This window comes from Lates calcarifer, linkage group LG12 (genome assembly GCF_001640805.2).
Source record: "Lates calcarifer isolate ASB-BC8 linkage group LG12, TLL_Latcal_v3, whole genome shotgun sequence".
NCBI lineage: Eukaryota > Metazoa > Chordata > Actinopteri > Centropomidae > Lates > Lates calcarifer.
Window position 1 is genome coordinate 23,602,150 of NC_066844.1, and position 25,795 is coordinate 23,627,944.

Genomic DNA, 25,795 nt, shown 5'->3' on the forward strand with positions numbered 1-25,795 from the left:
CCCAGGCACACGGGTGAAACCAGATGCAGTTGCAGCAGTCGCAGTCGGAGACTTTAACCACGCAGCCGAGCTGAAGTGCCAGGGCAGAGCACTCACTTTCCCAGGAAATCCCACACCATGCCCCCTATCTGCTGGGGAGCAGCGGACACAGAAGGGAGCGGGTCAGGGGGAGCTCTGCCACCGGGACGAGGGGTAGGGCGAGGGGCAGAGGGAGGGGGACTGGTGTCGGTGGGAAGGGGAGTGGGGCACAACAGAGAGAGAGTTGCAAGGAAGATGGAGAAGAGGTTGAGGATTTGAGAAAGGGAAAAAAAGGGAAGTTCAATACCAAGGTGGAAAGTGATCAATGACAGAGGGTAAAAAAAAAGGGACGGGTGGGCATGAAACGGAAAATAGAAAGAGGGAACAGGACAGAAAAAAGTGGGTAAAGATGGCAAAAAAAGGACAAGAACACTCAATTAATCAAACACCTCTAACACATTAGCATGACACTGAAACGAAGTGGACCCTCTCACTGGCTGGGAAGGAAAAATATAACTGTCTTTAACAATAAGTTGTGGGACTGGGACTCTGTAAGTGGCAGGGGAGGAGAGGGTGGGGGCTGTCATTTGTGGACAGCGCTCGTGTTTGGTTCTCATGCAGTCCAACCAATCTTTGTCTCCGTCTCATCAGTTTGAAATCCATTCCAGGTGAACTACAAAATGACACTCTCCTCCAGAGAGGCATCGGCCGGACCGAAGCCAAAAGCTGTTTCCAGCGTGGAGACTCTGCACCACGTATCGCGCTGAGAGGTGAGCCAAGAGCTGATGGGGAGGCCACCAGCTTTATTTATGTGGTCCATTAACTGAGATGTCTTCCATTAAGGGGATGACTGAGGGGCACTTTGTGCTCACATCTAACATAGTGTCAGAACTTTTACAAACAGCCTGCCTGGTGTATCTCAAGGCATTTCTGAGCGTATTATACAAAAGCCATGACTGGATCCAGTGCAGTGTTGACAGACCATTATGACGTCACAGTTGTATATAAAAAAAAAAACACAGAAATGACATGTACGTGGATACAAAAGCACACGGAAGCTCACATAAAATACAAAGCACGCGGCACAGGGCATTTGAGAGACATTTGAACTTTGACTGTTGAAACCCCCGGAAAAAAGAAAGTGAATGTACTGCTCACAACCTAACAAATAGGATGAATTTTGTTTGTGGTCCACACATCACTTAAATAAGAATATCTTAAAACCCTCATAGATAGAACCAAAGCTATGTGCATGACAACAGTAGAGACCTGGGAGAAAATGGATTTTGGTCATTTTGGTGAAGCAACCCTTCAGTTTTTTATGACATTTTGCTTTTCTTCCTATTGAGTTTGAATGCACTCTTTGTAAGATGCTGAAGTATCGGTCAAATACATTAACTGAAATGAACAGAGTACGAGTATTCTCTATTTCTATGACACTATGTCACTATTAAGATAGTAGATGAGACTGAGGGAGTATTTACATCAGTAGAGGCTAAACTGAAGATCAAATGTCTTGAAATACTTTAACTAACTTCTCTAGACAGTCAGAAATAGTTACCTTTCCAACTCAGCGATCTTCTTGTCCTTGTCATTCTTTTCAGTCTCCACCTCTCGCAGGATGTCCAGGAGCCTCTCCACCTCCGCCTGAGCCTTGTTGGCCTCGTCCTTGTAGTAGCTCACCTCCTTCTCCAGCAGCTTCACCCGGTCCACGTACTCCGGGTTCCCCCTGGAGCCCGACTGCTGCTCCACCTCGTGGGCTTTCTGTGTTCGCACACCGACACGCACACACACAAAAGATACAGTCACTTAATATTATAACACAAACATGCAACGCAACACAGAATGTTTTACTGGCCATGGAAGAGAGATACATACAGCACACTGTAGTCATCAGTGTCTTACATTAACTACTCCCCCTGCCCCCCCCCCCTTTCTGAATGAATAAAGCAGAGTAAAATGTTGTGGACAAAGGCATCATTACTGGTGCTGGCTCATTAGCTTTAACAGAGCTATTATTTAGCTCCATTTAACAGCCCTTTGAGACTCCCAGTCACTTTGCACACTTGGTGAGTATGCAAAGTACGGGACTGTGTATGTGTATGTGTGTACAGGACTGCATTTTAATAAGCAAAAAATAGTAACAAATCAGTGGCAGTGAAATGCTAACTCATGACTCTGTCTCATTAGTTATCTGTCACAGACTAATCAGAGCTCTGCTGTTTGGTCAACATGGACTAATCTCACCATTATTGCAACAGTTTGTAACTCTCCGTCAATTACATTATCACACTGAAACACATCACCCTCGAGACAATATGCAGCCACACATGTCAACACAGGTCGCAGAAGTGCAAGAGTTATACAGAGCCATCCACCAAAACACTGCAGCGATCTCTGACCACGGCTGATAACCCTCAGCTAACTGCACCACACCGAGACAAAAGAGAAGCGTGGCAACACTGACAGTGACAACATGCAACAAGGTCGACCAAAATCATGCAAAACCCAACGAAGCCGCACAGTCTTTGCAATCGTCAGTCAAAACAATGGAGGAACAGAAGCAACAGAGACCAAGTCAACCTGTCGGCTAATGCTAAGTTTCATATTTTAAGCATGAGGAGAGATGTTAGGATTTAGATTATTCTCACTGATATGACTGTAAAGTTTACATAAAGTCATTTTCAAACCAATAATCACTGCAGAGGTAGATTAAAAAAACCTACAAGAAAACTTTATTGGACATACAAATTAGGCTCTGTACTGACAGTAAAGGGTTGTAGGAACTCCACTTTATGGAGGCTTTCAGTATTTTGTTTATCCTAGAGTTTGTAATATGCGTGAGAAAATATCAAATATTGGTATCACCTTTAAAAATCAATATTAGTCCACCCAGAGAAATAATGCAAAGCTTGAGTTGGATATTTACAGGTATCCTAAAATACACAGAATTCAATTCTGTAAAAGAATCTAAAATCGAAATCATTTTTGCATCATCTTCAAATGTAATACAGCAAAAAATAAATATTTCAGAAAAGATGTTTTTCACAGTTCGACAACCATAAGGCCAAATGTTTTTCACTGGTGGATTGCAGGTGTCAAAACCGGAAGCTAACTCCAGGTCACGTCCTTTCACTTCCGTCACAGTCACTGTCTGAGGCCTTTGTATTTAGGCCTTAGGAACTAGTATTGTAAGCTGTACCTCCCATGTGCTTGTATTACAAATCATAAGCTCTGGAATTTCCTAATGTCAAACATTGATCCAGATGTAGGTCCAGTGAATGAAAGCTTAGCTAATCAACAGTAACAATTAAAAAAATATAAATAATTACACATACTGTGCTGTATATTCAGTATATCTGAAATTCCAACTAACCAAATAAAGTGAACTTTAAGTATTGTGTATGTAGCACCAGTTTCACCACGTGTCACAAACACAAACAGTTGCAGGATGAGTACGTTTCACAGGACTCTGAGTGCAGTATACAGCTCATTGTATCAGTACAGTGCAATGGTCAACATGCATCCGGGCGGGGGCAGTGGGTGAAAAGCAGAACCTGTGCTGGGGTCTGGCACGATCACCATCTAGCATATCTCAAAGAAGTCATCAGTGTCCTCATGCTTTCAATATGTGCCTCAGAGAGCTCAAGAGAGGGACTTACAGGATTGTTCATGTGACTGAATAGCTGCTCAGCTTGCTACATTGCAAACGGACGGGTTGAGGGAAGGAGTGGAGAGGAGGAGGAGGAGGAGGAGGAGGAGGAGGAGGAGGAGGAGGGAGGGGACCCGGGAGAGTGAAGCATTAGAATTTAGTTTGAGCTCATAGGAGAGAACAGCAGGATCAGACATGTTACAATACATGTTTGACAAATTGATTACATCAGTAACAGCACATGTTGTTACAGGTTTGAGGGTAACACAGACATGACAAATGCAGAGGAACAGACACAGGGATAGTCTGTGGATTATGAAGTAGGAGGAGACGGAGGGGAGGGGAGATTATTTAATGGACTGTCTGCTCCCTGCAGCGGCCTAACAAAGCAGTGCAGCCTGTAACAGGAGAGAACGCAGGACAGTAGCCATTATCCTAATTAACTGTGTTTTATATAAGACAGGTTCACGTCCCCGGTTCAGTCCAGATCAGTGATATGAGGAAAACTTCTCCTCGTTTCAAACAAGGAATTAGCTTAATGAGGGATTATGTAATTTCACTGTGTTTACTTTTTCTACGTCTCCTGAATATTTGTCCTGTTGAGGAGTTTGTTATCAGTCTTTCAGTGTGTTCCTCACCACCTCAACAACACCCAGCACAAGGCCTGAGTTGTGGCCATTTCTGAGCAAGGAAAACTCACTCAACCAATACGAAACCAAACTCATTAAAATAAAAGAAATAAATCATTCATTTAAGTCTAGAACTGCTTAACAGTCTCCATTCAAGTGGCCCCTGGTCTCACAGTGAGCTAATTCTTTTCTTCACAGCAGCTTTTTATCTACAGTTCAGCGCAATTAAACAGGGACATCTCTACAGTCTTCAGTCAGGACAGAGGTGCTCAGCCACAGTAAAAGAAGAAAATTGAGGCAGTTTTAAAAAATTACAGTGTTAACTACAAAAAAAACACAATACGCAACAATATAATAACTGTAAATTAGGTCCTAAAATTTAATTCTTGACCCTGGATACAGCAGTTGGCAAAACAATCTCACTACAGGCTCCATGCAGTAGCTGCTCTCGAGCTTTTAATCATATCATATGGTCTTCCTCATTGCGTGATAGAATCAAATGCTCCAGAAACAGCTACTGCATAAACCTAATGCTGAGACTGTTCTGCCAGCACCTGTACATTTGTATGAACATGATTTTGTGATGGACTATTGTGGCAATTTTAGCTTTGGATGAATTTTGGAGAGGTTTTTTTCAAGTCTGACATAACGACAAGGATGTAAATCTAAATACAGACAGTCTTACAAATTTTAGACCAAAGCTGCTTGTATGATGATGCTTATGTGGGTGATTCTAGACTGTACCACAAACACCTACCTTCTGTAACTGCGTCTCCAACTTACTACACTCCTCTTTTTTCTGCTCGATGGCGATCTCCAGTGATTTGAGCTTTGAATCCTTCTTGAGGCCAGAGGACGCGAGGGATGAAGCATGCTCCTTCAGATCGATGAGACTGGACTGCAGATGGACAAACAGCACAGACAGGCGGCACAGGTTCAAACTAGGCGGGCCAGCACAGTGTCAGCAGGTGTAACAAGGCAAGACAGCGCCAGAGGCAGCAGCTTAAATGTCATATAGAGGCCTACTGAAAGACAGAAGCACGGATACCGGCTGCACAGTACATACAAAGAGGTACAGTGCATGTTTTACAGTAAAGCAGGGTGGAGAAACATAGAGGCACAACATGTGTACAATATGCATTCAAGTGCACACAACCCTACACACGAACATAAGAAAAGAAGAAAATCTCTTCACTCCATGCACTGACCTCTTTCTCTGTTAATTCTATCTGCAGGCTGTTGACCTTCTCCTTCAGATCCTTGTTCTCCTTCTTGTAGGATTCCACCTCTTCCAGACGTTCTCTGTCTTCTCTCTCTCTTTGGTCCTTTAAACGCTCTATAATCCTCTCCTATCACACACACAGGCACAAAAACAGGGGGAAGTGACATATTTAAACTACTAAGAATTACAATGAATAATAATAAAACACATCTATCAAGTAACGTTCTTTCTTTAAGCAGAGTTTGAGAGTGATCTTTAAGAGCAGCAGAGACAAAGATTTACCCTGGATCTGCATTTGATTTGACTATTTTTGAAGTTAATTTCATTTTGTGAAATACTGAATATCTTCAGAAGCAATTAACATATGAAAATAGCATAATAATATTTATTAGATAATAATAATCTATGAGAAGAAGACATAAATTAGATCAGATTCAACTAAAATGCAAAAATCTAGGGAGACCATCTAGGGATTTTATGCCATGTTATGATGTTATTTTGATAAATAAGGATGAAATAGAGAAAGAGAAAAAAAAATACTGGCTGATATAGTAATTAAAAAGAAAACCAAACTGGAGCAGGAAATCACATCACATGCAAATACTAGAGAACAGCCAATTCTGAGTTATACCGTTAGATAAAAACAGGCCCTGACATTGTTCATCTCAGAGGGACAGAAACCTGCAATAAAGAAAAATTACTTAGTCAAATAATTTTTCAGTCTTCAGTTTGCTGCAGTCTTGTACCTTCTCTGACAGCGCCTCCTCCAGGGTGGCCAAGGCAGTGTCTGTGTTACTGGAATCGGTCTGCAGAGACTTGACCCTGTCCTTCAGGTTCCCCAGCTGTTTGTCTTTGTCCCGCAGCTGCTCCTGCAGGTTCTCAATCTGGCTCAAGGAGGAGTAAGAGGAGGAGGAGGGGGTCGGCAGAATGGTGGTGCAACATGGGAGTAAAGAAAGCAAGACAAACATAAGTAATAAGCGTGATCTCAAAACCAGAGGAGTATTTTAAAGTTGGCGTAATGGTTGGCGATTACAAAAGTCTTTGAAGATTAAAACCCTCCACAGACAACGTCATGTTCAGAGCTTGAAATGTGCTGAGGGTTTACACAGTAGCATTTTCCATTTCAGGAAGAAATACATCAAAAAGTGTCAGACTTTTGAGAAGAAATGTGAGAAGCACGGTAGAATAAAAAGTAGAATCCAGCTGTCTTTGGTGAGCAATTAAGTCTAGTATAAAAACTCTTTATAGACAGCAAAATATATGTAATTTACTATATTACATGACACATAAAAGATAAGCAAAACCAAACAGGCACATCTGGAGAAAAACAAAGATTTAGAAAGGAGGAGAGGTGACAAAGAGAGAGATAAAAGTGGGTAGATGAGGGAGAGGAGGTGTGATAGGAGGAAAAAAGCAAAAGGGAATGGGTGAGCAGGTTAGGGTGAGAGAGGGAGTAACACTCTGTGAGTATTTATAGCACACACTCACACACACACACACACTAGAGCCAGTGAGGCAGAAATATCTTCTTGCTTGTCTTTCTATGGACACTTTCCCCCTGAGAGCAACAGAGACTCTCTCACTCTTAATGGAGAGAGTAACCACTCTGCTTTGTATTTTCACAGAGCGACTGGTTTAGCTCAGGACACAAGAACCTGACAGAAAAACTTGTCGGTTATCCTGAATGTCAGATTACATCTGGAGAACACCTACAGTACATAGTTCAGTTTAACACATAAATAAGATGAACTGTGAGGTTCTCTTGTTCTCACCTTCTTCTGCAGGACATTGATCTTCCTCTCTTTGACCTCCAGCATGTCCTTCATGTCCCTGATTTCTCCGGCGAGCGTGCCCTTCTCCTCCGTCAGGTCCTGCAGCTGCTTGGTTTTTTTGTTCAAGAAGGACTCTTTCTCCTCCAGACGCAGACGTAGAGCATCCACCTGAAACATGAAACACCCAGAAGAAACACCTCAGAGGAACCCCATACAGCGATCCCACTTAAAATAAAAGAGCATCACATAATGTGGATTTAACTGTAATTGAGCAAAAAACTTTATAGGAGTCATCAAACACAACGAATTTGCTAATGACCTAAAACTGTTACTCTAAAACTGGCTTATTTTGAAGACAGCATTCGCTGGAAGTGCTTTCAAGTATTTATTCATCTTCACTTAATCTCCATGCAATTGCAGAAAAGACACGGATGCTGAGCGAGGATTTATTAGTGTGGTGATCTTCAGTTTGTGCATCTCAGTAACCGTAATGCTGCTGCATTATTTATTTGTTAGTGCAGCTTTTTGATGTTTTTGATGTTTATTAGATGTGCTGTGACAGTACACTCCACATTACTGTTTCTTTGGCGGTGCCCTGAGTCATAGTTCAGTTAGTCTGAAGTCCCCAAAGTAAATAAAGTGCTGATATGATTTGCAGTAATAAGCCTCAGGCCCTAGGCAAGACTATTATTTGCTCAGTTTGGCTGGGAGGATGAAAATGTTTGTGAGGCAGTGTATTGTTAGGGTTGATTTACTGTATGTCCACAAACGAGTTAAGAGTTTTTCATTACCTCTGTTTGCAGGATGGCAGCACGTTGCTCCTTGGCAGTGAGAGACTCTTTGAGCACCTCGATATGCTGTTTGCAGTCCGAGTTCTGGTTGTTGAGGGTCTCTAGTTTTGTCTGCAGAGCCAGCAGCTCTGACTCCTTCTTCGACAGCTCCTGCTTCAGCTGGTCAATCTGCACGACACGACAAACAGGCAACACGCTGAACCAGTTTACATTAGCAGTGTATTGTTTCACCATCATGGCGGCATGTGTGTGTGTGTGTGGCAGAGAGAAAGCGAGAGGAACCTCTTTTTAGTCTGTGCAGCTTTTGCACTATTTTCATCAACACGCTTTTCTCTCATTAAAAATGCATTTGGGACTGACTCCCCTGCATTCATCATATATTATACATCATCTCTATTCATGATTGATGAAAAGAGCTCTAAAAATAGAATAACAAAACTGTGGCTGGTCTGCGCCTGGTCGGCTAATATGTGGAGCGGTATGTAAACACAAGAGTCAAAGCTTCCGGAGAGACACATGAACCCCGGAGAGCAACACACACAAACACACACACACCTTAACACAATCACAGTTTACAGGCGGTTACGTATGCCGAAGGCTTGACAGCGCAGCTCTAACTACTGACACACAGCAGCCGAAACACACGAGTTATCATGTCGTCACAGAGCGTGGGCTGATGGAAACACTGACAGGTCTGAAGACTAAAGCAGGTGAAGTCGGTTTAATGAGGACTTATCTATCGCTTTGACAATGGGAGCAGGCGTACGCTTTAGTCTTCGAACAGAACATCACAATTGTCTGTTGGCAGCAGAATAAGCTTTCTTACGTAATTGAGAACATAAAGTGAAGTATTTTCTGATGCCACAGCAGGTACTGGCTGATTTTGCCTTTTTTGGTATTCTTAACACTGAGCAAAAAAAAAAAAAAAAAAACCAGCAGTGAAGCATCTCTCAGATTGTTGCCAGCAGGACACTTTGCTGATGACACTAAATGCTAAAGCAGCTAATTTAAGTGACACATCAGCTTCATCTAGTATTCTCCTCTCTGCACAGGTCTGTCTGTACTCCAAAGCGACTCCACCATGTTTTTCAGCCATATTTTCCACAGGATCTGCGCTTCTACTACTTAGTACATGCATAGCGGCAAGACGGTATCTACCTTGGTCTTCATAAACTTAGAGTGGTTCTTGTAGACCTCCATCTGTTTGATCTCCTCCTCTCTGTCCTCTGTGTTCAGTAAGCCGTTCGCCTTCAGCATTTGGATCTCATCCTCCAGATCTCGGATGTTGCGCTCCAGAGAGGCGATTTTGGTGTCCTGCACACAAACACGCAGAGGAGACACACCTCAAAACCCCGACTGGCATGTCCACAAGTTGCATGCTGCAAATAAAACCTGAACTAGAGGCAAGAGTCCAGGACAAACAGAGAGACTGAAAGCAACAGCAACAACAAAAAAGGTTTAGAGAGACTAAAAGGCAGAGAGAGTGTGAAAGAGGGAGATACAGGGAGATAAAGAGAAACTGGAAAAAGCTCTTTTGGTGTAGCTGAGAGCAACTGCAGCATCTGTCGGTGAAATCAGAAGCTTTCTACCCAGCTCCTTGCAGCAGCTCAGAGGATAAATCACCATTGGGAAATACTGAGCGCACATCCAGCACGATGAGAGATCAGCCAGGACCAGAGAGAAACGTGCAGAGGGGAAAAGGGAGAAAAGTAACAAGCTGTAGCTTTTGCCGTAGTTGCTTGCAGATCAATGCAGAATCCAGCCTCTGGACTGCGACTGCGAGTGCAGCTTTAGCTTCACGGCTTTTTAAATAAATAATACAACGTCTTTAAGATTAGCCATGGTCCATCTCCCTCTCCAGCAGAGCACAGAGCAACCTTGTTCTTTCCTGTCTTTCTCTCTTTTTGTGTCTCTCCTTCTTCCCTCCTAGTGGCTCTGAACTTATGAACTTGTGGCCACTAGCAGGGTCAGTCCTTGCCCACTGCAGAGGAACATGGGTAATGTATCGTAATGAGGAATGATGGACTACCTGAGAAGGATCTGAGGGGAGTTAACATCAATGCGTGAGCACTGTACATGTACATGCACTTCGCCCTGCCGCTGCATCTCACCTCGGTCTCCGTGTTACGAGACAAACGGCGGTGAACTAACATAGCTGCAATAGACACAAGACACCGTACCTTCAAAGGAGGGAGATTTTATTCCATCCACATGTAATCACTGGTACATCGACCTGGTCAGTAAATCTTGCTCTTTATCTCTCTTTCCCTGCCTCTGTGTGTCTCTCTTTCTCTCTATCTCCCTGCATACTGGCCTCTCACTGTCATAAACAACCACACCTGTTTCCATGGTAGCAGCAGGCTATATACTGTGCACTGTCTCTGGTGAGTGAGGAGGAGAGGGCGGGAGGGATGTAGGGGGGAGAGAGAGAGGGAAGGGAGGGAGGGAGGAGGGAGGTAGGATTATTCGTGCTTCCATCAGCATCAACACAGCAGAGAGGAGAGGGGAGAGAGATGCAGGGTCTTCCTGCACAGCACAGGAGGAGGAGAGGAGGAGGAGGAGGAGGAGGAGGAGGAGGAGGAGGAGGCGGGTCTTCCCTCGCTCTGTATGCAAATCAGCAGGATCCCAGAACACAGATGTCACATGACCGCGCAGGGGGGGAGGAGGGGGGGGCTGGCCTGCACAGCGCCGATTCCAACCGAGCGAAGAGGGGCTGTGTCAGCTCAGCGATGATGTCATGATTTATTTTGAGGAAGTGATGTCAGGCCTCTGCAGTGAGGCTGGGGGTGTCTACAGTGGGTTCAGCTGCTGGATGGCCCTGATTTCTCTGCTGCCAGATCCAGCTGCCTTACAACAAGTGCTGCTCTGAACAGACATTATTACCCTCCGGATAGAATATAATCATATTATAAATATTTGCATACAGTATTACAGCCGCGTTGGTCTTACAGAATGGAATATTAATGTGTGTAAAAGCTGAAAGCTAAAAGCAATCACATCTGATAATGGTGCTCTGAACTTACAGTCCGAGTCCATCTTCTTAAATACTTCCTAATTTATTATGAATATTTGTCCCAATATTTAAATGCCCTTTAAATTTTCCCGGAAGCTTCAAAGTTATGTGCTTCACTTGATCTACATTTTGCTGTAATTCAGCCTGATGTATTTGTGTCTTCAGAAACTTTTAATAAATATTTAAAATGAAGCTCTGCACGTGGTGAACCTGCACAAAATGGGGCTGAAATGACAGACCAGCAGCCTGTGATGTTTGCAGATGGTCTGTGACATTGAAGAGTTAATTATTAGGACTAAACGTGCCGCTGCTCGTCATGAAACCAACGTGTCGCAGTTCGGCGGCGACTGGCTGCTGCACCTCTTCGGCGAGCAACAATGGCTGAACTGTTGAACAGTAATATTGATTCTTGTTTATGTTTACACAAGTGCTCTGTGAGCTGATACACAGTGTGAGTCTGCATGTCTGTGTGTGAGAGAGGGAGCGATAGAGAGATGTGACAGCGTGTTGACTATTGACTCAGCTGCTGAGGATTACAATAACAACAATAGAGTCAGTAGAACACATAGTGTGGGCCTCAGTTTAGACATGCAGCAGTTAACACAGTACAAGATCTGTGAATGTCAGTGACTCTAATTCATATGAATACAACATCTGATTTTAGATAAACTGTCATTTGTTTGTTTGTGCACAGTCATAGATAGTTACCATATTTAGAGGAGTTACTGTACATCAAAAATAATAAATGAAAATTATTGCAGCTGGATAACAAACTATATGTTAATTACTTAAAGAAAAATCATTTACAGATGGTGAGTACAGTGTTTGGTTATGATCTGGCTTTATATTGTGAATCAGGTTCTTACTTTCATCTCTATGATGGTCTGCAGGGCCTTGGTTTTGCTCGGATCCTGATGCAGCTGATTTCTTCTGTGCAGTTCCTGACAGAAAAGACACAACATTATGTGGCACAGCAGCAGCAGAATTTAGTGTGAGCACTAACAAATGCAGAGGCATCAGGGCTAAAAAAGACTGAAGATTAAAAACATAAAAACACACACCAAAAAATGCATTAAAAGTTTGTCTTCACACACAATTCAACCAAAGTGCTCTGCAGTTTTCAGTTTATGCATTACATAATCAATATGCTTCAATTTGAACAGCAGGGACAGCATATAGATTTTGTGAGATTCAGTGCTGCCCTCTAGTGGTGGCAGAATATAAAACAGTCAGTTTTAGCTCTTAGACAGTGCATCCCATATATTTACATCAGCACAAACTCTGTCACAGAATACCTCTCGAAGGTGGATGTTCTCCTTCTCCTTTTGGTCCAGAATGACCTCCAGGTGTCCCAGCTGAGCCTCTGCCTCAGCAATGCGCCTGGCTCTCTCCTGCTCCTCCTCCTCAGACGCCCTGCCCGGCCCCGAGGGCAGCCCTTTGCTCTGCAGCATCTCCAGCAGCTTCTTAATGGACTCGTCTCTGGCACCCAGAGTCTGTTTCTGAGTCTCGATCCTCAGCTCCATCTCCTCCAGCGTCTTCCTCAGCAAGAAGAGCTCCTTGGCCTGCCGGTCGTGCTCGGCCTGCAGGCGGCGGAAGTTCTCCTCCGTCAGCTCGATGGTGGTGAAGTGCTCGGAGCCGGAGCGGTTGCCGCTCTCCTGCTGCAGCAGGTGGTTCAGGTCTCGCTGTGTGCGCAGCTCGTCCTGCAGAGCCTGGATGGTCATCTGGAGATGCTGATGGACACAAACACACGCACGTGTACACACACACAGACACTCAAAAATTATTTAAATAAATTTTGTTATAAACACAGAAAGTTTGTCTTGATAACACCACACACGAGGGTAACACACAGTAACACACACTTCTGAAATGCTGTTGCACACGGTTCTGTGGAAAAATGCCACAGTGGGTCAAACATGGGGAGTACATCACTTACCTTGGGATATCTTTAGAGGTAAATAGACAGTAAACAACTGATATTGTCAAAATACAGTATGGCTTCTTTGGGGAAAATGTGTGAGAATAAATGTTGTTGTTTATTCTGGAATAAGAAACAGACTTCAGTCCTCTGGAATAATAGACAATTTTACCACTAATGGAGAAAATATATTAAGACCTGAGATAAATCACAGCTGTCAAGCACATTAATTTATTAGTGTGCTGTGAAAGGTTGCTCTGTTTTTATACACATGAGCAGAATTAATGAGGCTTGTTAACTTGCTAATCAAAGCAGGAGACCACCCCACTGCTTTCCTGCAGTGGTCTTTGCTTTCTGACACTCCTGGATACAAATACTGTGCCTCATGCAACAGATAATGACGAGCTGTTACAACTGGTGGATGTAGACATAAATAGAACCTACAGTATCTACACACTGCAGAGAGGAAACGTTCATGTGCAGGGCTGTGAATTTGTTGTGTGTCAAGGATAGAATTAAGTAAAACACACACTATCCTGCCCAATATATTTTACTGTGTGCAGGGGTATTGGTTCTGTGTTTAAGGGAACAATGTTAGAGCCAAAGGGCCAGTTTCTGTCAAAGACTGACTCAGGCTCGCTCTGGTTTGCCTGTTGAAATTTCCTTCCAGCAGAAAACTCCAGAGAAAAACAGATCAATCCATGTCCAGAAAATGGCCCAATCAGGATTTGAAGGAGTGGAAACAATTTCTTAAACTGAAAAATCAAACAAAAAACTTTACAGGCAGTCTGGGGTTGAAGGGTTTGTGGTACCATGGGGGGGGTGGAGCACTAGACAAGTTTGGGTTGTACGTAATTAAAGAAATTAATCTGTGTAGTTTTACAGTGCTTATGGGGAAACATACGAGGGTTCAACGGGATAAGGAGGAAGACTGAACTTCTGAAAAATATTTCACTTCATTTTGGAGGTTACAGGATTCATAGGAGAGGAGGTTGTATGGTGCAAAGGGATCGCCAGGTGTCTGAAAATACACGCCACACTGAAGGTGACTCTATGTTGTGCACACAAAATGTGGTGCAAACATAGGGACAAACCTTGGTTCTCCTGGCATCCAGCAGCTGCAGAGCATGGGCAGAATGAACAGAAAAAACAAATGTATGGTAAAAACAGAGCGTCAGAGCATGAGGCAACAGAGACGGATGATCAACACAAACCAGCCAAAGTTTAAAATGAGAGCCCCTCATCAGTCTGTCCTGCTGCCTGTTTATCAGTCTCCAGCCCCTCAGTCAGTACATCACATTCACAATAGGCCTTTTTCACAGAGGACATTTTGGCTCATCATAGCAGGAAAAGCACATGTGGAATCAATAATTCTAATAATAACTGGCTTCCCATTTAGGTGAGCTTGTTCCAGGGTCTTTGTATTGTGCGTGCTGGCTCGCTGGCGTGGCTCATTTACCGGGATTCTTGATGGAACTGAGCCTTTGTGAACGAAACGTGTTTCACCTGTGCTTTTCCTGCTACGACAAGTCGAAATGTCTGCGATGAAAAAAAAAAAAGTCGATATACCTACAGACAAAATACAACTTTATCCGGATGACCTTTCTGGAGAGAGATGAATAAAAGGTTTGAAATGGCTTTAAAATGGCTCCAATCAATCAACATGATTTTTATAATAACTGATCTCACAGTAACATTACAATTAATAGTAGTGAAGAAAATCAGCAGTAGTGTAGTGGTGACCAGATGAGATGTGGTGTTAGTGTTGTTGTAATGTTCTAAAATGTATTTATTGTGGAGCTGAAAAGATTAGTCAATTAATTGATTAGACATTCAACAGAAAATTAAACATAAACTATAACTAATTTATCATTTGAGGTGTTTTTCAAGCAAAAATATCAGTATTATCTGGTTACAGCTTCTCAGGTGTGAATAATTTGTAATTGCTATATTTCTTTGTCTTATGTGATAATAAACTGAATATCTTTGGGCTCTGTCTGATGTCTTTGTAAATTTGTGATGGCCTTTTTTTCACAATTTTCTGACATATATAGACCAAACAATTAATAAAAAAAAATAACAGGCAGGTGAATCCATAATGAAAATATAAATCAGTTGAAGCTCTGATCTATTAACAAAACTAACACAGCTGAAATGACACAGTAATCCTGAAACGTAATTAAAGGACAAACACCAAATTGTTTTCCATCCCTATGTTATTCCTCAGTGCACCAGACATGATACTGTGTGCATGTGAAGCATGTGCTATTCCGACCATGAGAGGGCAGTGTTTGTGTTAGCAGAGGGAGCTGATGAATTTTCAGCTGACTGCAGGACCGCTGCCATCTTCAACAGTTTTTGTCACACTCCCTCATGTGAGTCAGTGGCATTTGGTCCAGCAACAGAAACCACCTAATACATCTCAGATTCACACTGAGTGTAATTCCTTCATTTGCATGTGCATGTCATCATCTACTCACATTTCCATAAATCACAAAGAAAGGATCTGTGCACTGTCCAGACCTTAAACTAGAACATGGACAGTACAAGGATTTTCCTCAAACATGTGGAATAATCCTTGATGAAATAATTATTTATTTGCCACTACAGACTGCGTATAAAATACCTTTTCTTAACCATTATTTAATACATGTGATATTGCCATAGTCAGCTTAACCAATCAAAATGAGAAGTGATTGCTTTCTTTCATGAGTTATGACCATGCAGAGAATAACTCCCTGAAAATATCAGTGTGCTTCTACCCTGCTCGCTCCTGACACCGCTCCCTCTCCCTTTTTCATCAATACTCTGTCTCTCAGCCCCGATCAATAACCTGCCGTCTTGGAACTAAACTGCAGGAGGCACTCCAATGATTCCATTTGCATAATTGCATTGTGGGTAAAAGCGACTATATGGCCACTCCTCCCGTATTCCCCCTGTAACTGTACCAGTTCCTGTGAGTCAGTCATGACTCAGCGGATATTGGAGCTGTGGTCACCAGGGCTCAAAAGAAGGCTTCTCTTCCGCTGTGCATTCTGAAAATAAGGCTTCCAGAGGTTTTACGAGTCAAGGGGAGACGTTGAGCTACAGTGCTTCCCCTTCTAACTGACACCTGGGGCGGCCAGGGGTAACTGGCTGTCAAAAATCCTTTTGTGCAGAAACACAAAATCCTTCTGAGAGTTACAATAGACACCCTCTCCTCCCAACCCCGAAAACCTGAAAATGCCAAAAGCTAAGTTTGCGTGCATGCAGGTTAATTACAGATCCAGCAACACACATAGATCAACATGTGCCATTTAGCAGTAAACACACTGTACAGGAATATCAAAACTAAAAACTAAACTTTTGACCTGGAGCAAAAATTAAAGGATCACTGCAGTTGTTTCAATTCAACCTGAGGGGACCATGAATGTACACTACACCAAATTTCATAGCAAACCATCCAATAATTGTTGAAACATTTCACTTAAAGCCACAAATGTCAACACCATGGTTTGAACTGTAGGGAAAATCAGGAGGTCATTAAAGTCATTATGGTTCATCATCATGGAACCATGAATAAATGTGACAATCCATTCAGAAAAGTCATAATAATTCATCATCTTGGGATCATGAATGTTTCAAAGAATGACAATCCATTTACAGTAATCCATCCAATAGCTGTTGAAATATTTCGGTCTGACCAACCGACTGATATCCCTACTGCTACTCCGCTAATGTGGCTAAAAGCGTTTTTTGCAGTCAGACATGAAAACTGTTGAAGCTGCCCACAGACTGATACTCAAAGCTGGTGACATTCATTCCAGGTTGACATTCTTTTACCAGGTGGCACAGGCAGCTGTATGTGTGGCATACTGTATATGTGTATGTGTGTAAGAAAGAGTGGGTGTTTGTATCTGACAGATGGACAGCTCCATAGAGCTGAGTCAGAGCAGCCTACTGCTCACTACCTTCCTAATCTCTGTGTTGTATGTGGTGATGGCTGACAACATACAATTACACCCACAGTGACATTTATTCATCTGCGCTCTGCTAAAAAAGAAAGTTAGAGAGCGGTGTGAATGCAGAAACCTCAATCTGGATGGCACACAGGAGTTAAGTAATATTATACTGAGTGATATTTTCTTTAAAGTACTTTTCAGTGTTCACCCAGTGTGCAGAGGGCCATTTCTAACATCTTTTATTTATATTGCTGTATTTCATCTGAAGAGTATATGAGGTGCCTGAGCAGATATTAGGAGCTCCCCTCATATAACAGAACAGCTGACTCTAATAGTCGAACATTATTCAGTTTGATAAAGCCAAAGACCTGTTTCTATCCTTAGGCCTCCTTTCATTTACTCAGTGTCAAAGTGTCACCATGAGTGCTAATATTATGCGCGCGCACACACACACACACACACACACAGATTTTTCATTTCAGTTTTTACAGCACCAAGTCTCAAAAGGATGGTAACCTCTAAGTCCTACTGATAACACTGTAATAATGAAGATGGTAATGATGATGAATGAACACCATGCTGACATGTTGATATTATATTATTTATATATTTATCACGTTCACCATCTTAGTTTAGCGTGTCAGCATGCTAACGTTTGCAAATTAGCACTGAACTCCAAAGTGCCGCTGAAGCTGATGAGAATGTGATTAAGACAAACTGACATTTTTACCTGATATTGGTGCCACATTAAGGCTAAGAGATCACCAATGTTATAACAGTTCATCCAGAGGGGGATGCAAATGTCATAGCAATCCATCTAACATGTGTCAAGATATTTTGCTACAAACAAAAAACCATCCACATGATTTTTGGAGCTTTTCTGCTCCATTTTGCTGTTGTCCATTTTTTGACTTCAGTATTTTTATTTGCTGCAGTGCTGGTGGAATATCAGCCTTTTATTATAAGAGGACAACACAGGCTGCATATGCACCAGTACATCTGTTGTGCTCTGGCACATGCACCATGAATCACAGATATGTGATTTCATACTAAGTATTAAATCTTCACACAGATGCAAAATACTCAGTGATTCACAGCCTCTGGGTAATGATGACGTGAAGCTGTATAATTTCACAGTGATTCTGCATGAAATCAAACAGTCAATCTACCAGTGCAGGTAATCAATAAACCATCCGAATAAATACAAAGGCAGTTTCATCTGCAGCAAATGAATGTCCTTCAAATCACAAAACCATTCTCACGCAGGCGTTGATACAGAATAATGTTTGGGGTAAACACTGTGTGGTCCAAGTGATGTTTCATCGTATTTGAGCACATGTCAGCATGTCACAGTTTCCTAAAACTGAGACAGTGGAGAGTCACTCGGAGCAGGGGGGGAGCAGAGGAACAACACGGACAATGATCACTGACAAGTTGTTGCATAAACCGTTCAACACTGCAAACATCACTCAAGACACACAGCTCAAACACAGCTCCAGCTCTTTCACTGTATGTTTCCTGCACTGCACGTTATCCAGAGATGAACTTGTTTTGTCTATACTGTCTATATGGAGTAATCTGCACTACTCTGTGATGTTTCAGTATATCGTGTCTACATGTGTTCCTAAAGGGAGGAGGTAAAATTGCAGTGGAAATGACGGGAATTCACCTTCTTGTCCAGTTTTCTTTCCTGGTTTAAAGAAGAACACGTCTTCACCATTGGATTTTACCTTTACTTCTTTAAGATGGACATTTCTGCATTGTTGCCACTGCTCTGCTCTGATCTGATCTAAAACTGTGCGGTTCTGGAGAATAAGACACCAGCGGACTGTAACTCATCTTATCCCCTTTGCTTTGTTCTTCAATCCTCTGCTCCCATCTTAATCTTACTAGCTTTGCTCCCTGTAAATGCCTCCCTGCTTCTCTGCATTTCATCTCATCTTGTTGAGATGAAATGAGGAGAGAGAGGCTTCTCATTTCATCACCTTCCTGTCCTCTGGATGAAGCAGCAGCCATCTTATGCGCTCAGATGGAACGGAGAGGAGAGGGAGGGGGGATCCACGGGCTCTTTGACTCTTCACATGATACTTCCTGTATCCACATGAGCTCGCTGTGTCATGACATTGCTGAAAACATCAATAGCTTTGCTTATCATGTAAATGTGACAGCTGCAACCTTGTTTGCCCCTGACTGAACAGACTTAAATGTCAACATTCTGTGTTAATGTGCATTGTGCAGAGTGAACACCTGCTGCTGCTGCACCCCCACATATATGAATCCTATGTACTAATGAATAATTGTGACTATACCTCTCCCACACACAACGCAGACTGGTGGTGGTGACTAAACCTCTGTCCACACATTAGCAGCTGCCATAACTACAAAGGAAAGAAATCTCTAATGGAAAATGCAAATATCTCCATCCACAAACATTCAGCACACACCGCAGACTGTATGGTACACATTTGCGCACAAGCACAGCATGCTTATTCACAGCCTGCTCCAAATACTGTACGCCCAACCCCCCAACACTTTGGTGAGACACAACCATCCCACTGCGTTCACATGTTCACGCTCCCATTGCTCAGTGACATGTAACAATCAGCAGCTTACAGTAAAGACTGGAAAAAAAAATCCACGTCACGTCTGAGGCACCATATCTGTGCACAGACACAGCAGTGTGATATGGGAAGCTCAGCCTCCATTTTGGGGATTGTGTTGATGAAGGCTGACTGGGTGGCTGAGCAGCAGTGGTCATGACTCAGTCAGATATGGTACGCTCTAGCTCACACACTTGCCTCCAGCAGCTCTTGTCCAGCTTCAGCACGACAGAAAATTCTGCTGAATTCAAGTCAAAGCGGTTCTGCTTTACAACAGCCAGAGCCTGCTGCACGGTAAATTAAAAATGTGCTGCACAAAAAGCGGTCCTGGGCTAATCATTACCTTTAGACATGATCATCGACTGTCTTGATTAAAGCTCTGAGGGCTACTGTTGGTATTTCACTCACTGTGGAGTCACAGACTGGTTTTCTTCTTTTCCTAAGTTGTGATAAAAAAAAAAGAGGGAGGGGTGGGGCAGCAAATATTCCCAGATTTTATTTTTCGCAAGCTAAATAATGCATGGCATTTGCTCAGGCTAATAGAGGCCTGAGGCACCTGATGCAATTGTGAAGGGCGCTACAAGACAGATGTAATGATTGGCCTGAAATTACTCCATTATTAATGAGGCAATTTGCTCGTCAGACAGCCTCTCAACCAGCCCGATGGGTGTGACCAAACCATCCCACTGTAAGTACACACTTACGTAAGGACGCCTCACAGCCCCAGAAATCAAGATAGAAAAGACCAATTATAGTAACAAGGCACATCTGCCTTTTATTAGCTGACATACTTCATTAATGAACCCTACCAGGAGGGATATAAATATCTTTCAGAGCAGAGCCAGAGCGAACACTGACGGACAAGGCTGAGGATAAAAAAAAAGAGTCTTCTCTTTGTGTCCAGTACAAAGGCATGAAAGCCCACAGTGTACAGCTTTCATATTCTGCCGGACACATTCAGCTCCGACAGTGTGTGAAGCCCGACTAAAAATATACCGTACACAAGGATTCACTCTGAGCATTTAATCGCACTGAACATAAGGAATAAGTGAAATGATGGATGGCACGGGCCCTGTCAGAGACAGTGCTGGTTTAGCTTTAACAGGCACATTCTTTTCTACAACGCTGTCCCTATACATTTTCATGAATCATAAAGATATAAAAGAATCAGAGTACCTTCGGCTTCCTCCCCCTAGGGATTGCCGGCAGGTAAAACCATCCAATTGTGAGGCAGAGAGCTCGACATCTCTTCCCTTTAGCAGCATGGCACTGCTTCAGGGACGAGCTGGGGAAACTGCAGCCTTTTTAAACTCGAGTGATATCAGGTAAGCTGCGATCTGTTCATTTTAGAAAGGGAGCGTTCACATACACAAATCCGAGGAGACAGCGCGTGCAGACAGGGTCTCATTTAAGGGTCACACTAATGGTATCCTGTTATGACCTTGAAGGGCGGAGTGACAGTGTCTGCCGGTTTGAGTAATGAGTGGCCTACTGGCTGCTCCGTGTCTGACAACATCACTCAGCTCGACAGACAGAAAACGCAGACGGACTGGCACAAAGACCGCAACCAGCTGGTCAAATTCAGCCTTTAAGTTGCTTTGGGGCGTCGTGCCATTTGCTGCATCATGCCACGGCCTGTCTCAAAAAGAAAAAGAAAGAGAAAAAATACTGGAGAGGCTTCATCTAGCCAGTCAAGCAATACGCTGACCTATTCCACAATCTACCTCAGCGTGTCGTGCACTTTTTCTTGCAGCAGAAATATCAAACTAAACCGAGGGCTTTATATCCAAACATTCTGTCCTGCACTATGAGTCAGATAACTATTCGCTATTATATACTGTATATCCCAAAGATGATGAAATTTGTTTCCGAGTTTGTAGAGGATAATGTAATCCCACAACTGAGATTAAACATGAAAGTCTCCTAAATTAGCCGGACACAGAGAGTTTTTATGCATGTATTTATATCACATGGGCCAGTTTAACTGAATTAAAAATCTGCAAACTGATATTTTGCTACATTTTGTCAGAAAGAAAAAACAGTCTGAACTGTACTTGAAAATAGTGAAGGCCAGATGAACAGGGGTAGACAGAGGGAAAGAATCAAAGTCAGAGTGAGTAAAGGAAAGACGGTGGAAAAGGGGAGAGATGAAGAGAGGGTAAGACAGACATTGAGTGTTTAAGTGTCCTTGACATTTGTCTCTGGGCCTTGTGCCTACTCTTGTCAGTAACTGATTTAACTAGGCCATGACTACACTCCCACAATGAGGCAAGCAAAAAAACCTTCTGACATCTCACTCTCTATGGCCAATCTGATAACAGCCGTTGAAAATAAACGAAAAATTAAGTGATGCTACAGCCAAACTCTGTACAGAAGCTACAATTCACCTGTTGGCGGTTTCACTCACTCATTAAACAGCTAAGAGCAGGTCTGTATCATTAAAACCATGGAGTACATGCTGACTGGCTTGAAACAAGGCACATGGCTCCGTATATTAGCACAGATTTCAAAAACTAGATTACAGAAAACAAGATTAAAGGGTTTTGTATTTCCTGTGGCTCAAGTGGTCTCTCTGACATTGATTCTGCACCGGACCACGAGGCGAGGAGAGTGTGTGTGTTAAATATTTATGTACACAAAGAACTCTTTCCAGAAAGGTTTCCACAAGTACTGAAAAACATGACTGACTGCAGTAATTCTCTGAATTCTTGGACTGGGGATGACAGTGGTCTATTGCAGAAAAGAAAATGGTGAAAGCAGAGACACAGATCAAAAGAGACAATACTTGAAAAAATAGAAAGACAACAGACTAGCAGCAACTGAAATTTACTGCAGTAATGAGTGGATTAGCTCACAGAGCCGGCCTCACCTGGTTCTCCTCATGAGTGACTCTCATCTGCTCTTTAAGGATTGACGTGCGTGCAGCCTCTTCTTTCCTCATTATCCTCTCCTTCTTCAGCTCAGGACTCCAGAAGCTCTTGATGCTGTTGGTGGAAGATCCCAACTTACTGTCCTTCAGGTCAAGCTCCCTGCGCAGCATCTCATTCTCCCTCTGCATCTCCCTGAGCTGGGCCTGCATCTCCAGCAGCTCCCCCCCACTGCCCCGCACCGCCTGCCTCAGCAGGGCGGACGGCACCCCCTGGTGGTGGTGGGGGTGCAGCATGGAGAGGGAGCCCAGGTCACTGTAAGACAGAAGGTCAGCATGGGGCAGCCCCACTGAAGCGATGTTGGGACTGCTGCCCATGGCTGTGACGCGGCCCCCGTACATGGCCCGGCTGGTGGCGCGACCCAGAGTCATAGTGCCTTTGGGGTAGGTGGCAGTGGAGCCCACGCCCTCGTGGTCGCTCAGGTACATGGGCCCTGAAGTGGCATAGGCAGCGTTGAGGGACTGGATGTTCTCCATGGAGAGCGTCTTGCCCCCCGCACCACCCCCGCCCCCGCTGTTGGCCCTCCGATGGCCCAGTCTGGGGGACCTTGGCAGGCGCGGGGACCGTGCGGGGCTGCTCTCTATATGGCCTACAGCTCTGGCACTGCCGTACATGTCCTGTGAATCGGCGGTGTAGCCACCAGAGGGTCCTTAACAGGGGCACGCTGAAATGAGACTGCTCTGACTCTCTGAACCACACATGGGTGACTTATTTCATGCCTTAATAGGTGGAGCACATCAAAGTCAGATCTGAGGAAAGAGGAGAGAGGCACCTGTTAGATGAATAACAACAGTTTGGATGTACCACATGAAAGGCTCCGGAAAAAATGCACACGCTTTAAAAAAGCCCATTCCCCTCAGAAAACTGCGATTGGTAAAACAAATAGCTCTGGCCTGTCAGATGCTACACAGTAGATGAAAAAATAAATAGTTCTGTTAGCTTTAAGACTGTATTAGTCAACATCAGCAGCAATCTGTCACATTTTATGTGGCTCCTATTTCAAATGGCCCACAGGAATTTTCCCAGCATCATCCTGGATTTCCCACTGGCCAACATTTATCTAAATCCCATTAATGCTGCTGATACTGTCAGGAAAGACAGAGCAGCTTTACAACCACACAGTATATCAGCTCAATAACAGACTAATTAAAACATTGGATACAGTATAGAGATTATTTTATAACATATTTGCTTTATGGAAACAACATCCATGGTCTACTGACAAAATGCTTTAGATGTTAAAGAAATCTGCAAAAACATACAGGCTGCGTTTGATCACTCAAATGCTAGCACTGTGCCATTTCTTTTGTTATTAGCTTTTTTAAAACAAACATCATACATCGAGTAATGATGCACAGACCCAATTAGCAGGTTCATGTGAGTGTGAGATTAACTCTCTGGCTGCCTCGCTGATCAGCTCTTCCTGTATTTCCTGTGGAGAGGGCTTTGGAAAGTGTGTGCTGTTACATTATAAAAAGCAGCAGAGTACATCACAGAGGACACATGCGGTGTTGAACCAAGCGATACAACTGACACAGTATCTGTAACTCAAAGCAATAAAAATCAGTTATGAGAGACAGCTAATATAATCAGGCCCCTGGCATTTGACGTGAAGTAATCCTCTGCTGCATTGTATCGTCTCATAACATATAAAACTTACAAATTAAAATAGACAAGAGACTTGCAGTGATTTAATAACCACTGACGTTTTGCCATTCACAACACGATTGCGCAGAGTTTTGGGTTGAGCGTACCTTTGTGCTGGTCTGATAATACTAAGGTTATTTTTCAGACACATACAGAAAAATACCTCACAAATTATATAGAAGACTTGATTATTTAAATGTGATGATCATAACATGTATGCCATATTGTGAGACTGAAAAAATGAGCTTCGAGCTCTACTTCTAATTGAAATTGTAAAAAACTTTTAAAGTAGCGCAGATCCTTCTGGCTAACGAGGAGAAAAGGATATGTGAGTCTTAATTTTTAATGGTCTAATAATGGCTCTGCCATTTCATGCCATCTCAAGCTTCAATATATCACAAGAAATATAATATAAGAAATATCACCATCTATGATTTATTAAAGCTTGAGATGGACGGTAATGACAGTATCATTATTACACTACGGAGGATATTCTTTAATGTGAAATAGAGAAAGCTGTTTAACAACAAACGCTGAAGACAAAGACACTGACTGAGGCTGTTTAAGTCACAGCCTGTCTGGAGATGAATAATATTGGACCATCTGTGAGGAAAAAAAAAAAAAAAAAATTGGACTCTTCAATCAAAGTGAACTATGGTACTTTCTCTCCTCTGGTGACTCTTGCTCCAGGCCCAGTTGCCATGGTGACAATGTCTGGGCTAACACTGATAAAGCACCTCAGTCGACTGACACAACAGTAGCATAAGTTTCTAAAAAGGTGAGGAATAAAAACTGGGGCTGAATGTAGACGGCGTGTGACTCAGCTGTCATGTCAAGGTGACACGGCGGCCTGTGGGCCTCGTGTGCGCTTCCTTTCTAACAATCCCAAGTTTTTCACTTTTATTTTTACTCAGAGGGACAGATGAAATGACGGATCATGAATGAAATTCAGTAAGATTTTGTGTGACAGAAACCCTCAGCTGCACTCACTGAGGCGTCATCTGTAAGGAAACTCATGCCCCGGGGCAAATCACTGCAGCCTGGCAGAGGAGGTCACACAGGACACTGTCATCTCTGTTAGTTATATTAAGTAACAGGTGTCTAGAAATAAGGCATGAGACTGTACAAATATAAAATGGCAGACCAAATCACACAGACTCTGCTTGGACAGAACACGTCTTAAGAAGTCTTCCTGTTGCCTGTAAATGGTGTAAAATAACTGTTTTTAGTCCCTGTGAGAGACACCGGCAAATTAAATTACAATTTTAAATATGCAGACACATGCAACAACAAACACTGCTGCGCTTATCTTCAGTGGTCAGGTTGCTACAGCAGGTCTGTGAAGTCTGGCTGGTGAATGCTTTAGGAGCAAAAACAGCGATGGGCGATGGGCAGTACAAACAGTCCAAACAAAACAGCTGTTGGTGCCGGTGACTCAACTCAGTGGTCATTTTTGAGTCCGCACTGCAAAAGCAAAATGCCCTGTGAAGCATCTTTCAGTCGGTGTTTGTTAGGATCTGCTTGTAATGAGTGTTCCTCTTTAATTTAGTTTGTCTGCGTTTGGCATATGTTGTCATCATTTTGCAGACTTTATCCATGTCACCACTGATTCACCACCGAGCCAGGCGGTGACTCTCTGGCTCCTTTGTACCTCCTCTCCACGTC

At 43.1% G+C, this 25,795-nt stretch overlaps 1 protein-coding gene across 1 annotated transcript in view; it reads right to left on the reverse strand.

Annotated features, from left to right (window-relative positions):
- Positions 1 to 25,795, reverse strand: part of LOC108889376 (ERC protein 2-like) — a 34,707-nt gene that overhangs the window by 6,244 nt on the left and 2,668 nt on the right. The window contains 10 exon segments of the mRNA XM_018685802.2: positions 1,580 to 1,782; positions 5,057 to 5,197; positions 5,508 to 5,648; positions 6,268 to 6,405; positions 7,294 to 7,461; positions 8,085 to 8,252; positions 9,243 to 9,398; positions 11,964 to 12,038; positions 12,393 to 12,827; positions 22,426 to 23,232. Coding sequence (XP_018541318.1) covers positions 1,580 to 1,782; positions 5,057 to 5,197; positions 5,508 to 5,648; positions 6,268 to 6,405; positions 7,294 to 7,461; positions 8,085 to 8,252; positions 9,243 to 9,398; positions 11,964 to 12,038; positions 12,393 to 12,827; positions 22,426 to 23,097 — 2,297 coding nt within the window. The 5' untranslated portion in view covers positions 23,098 to 23,232.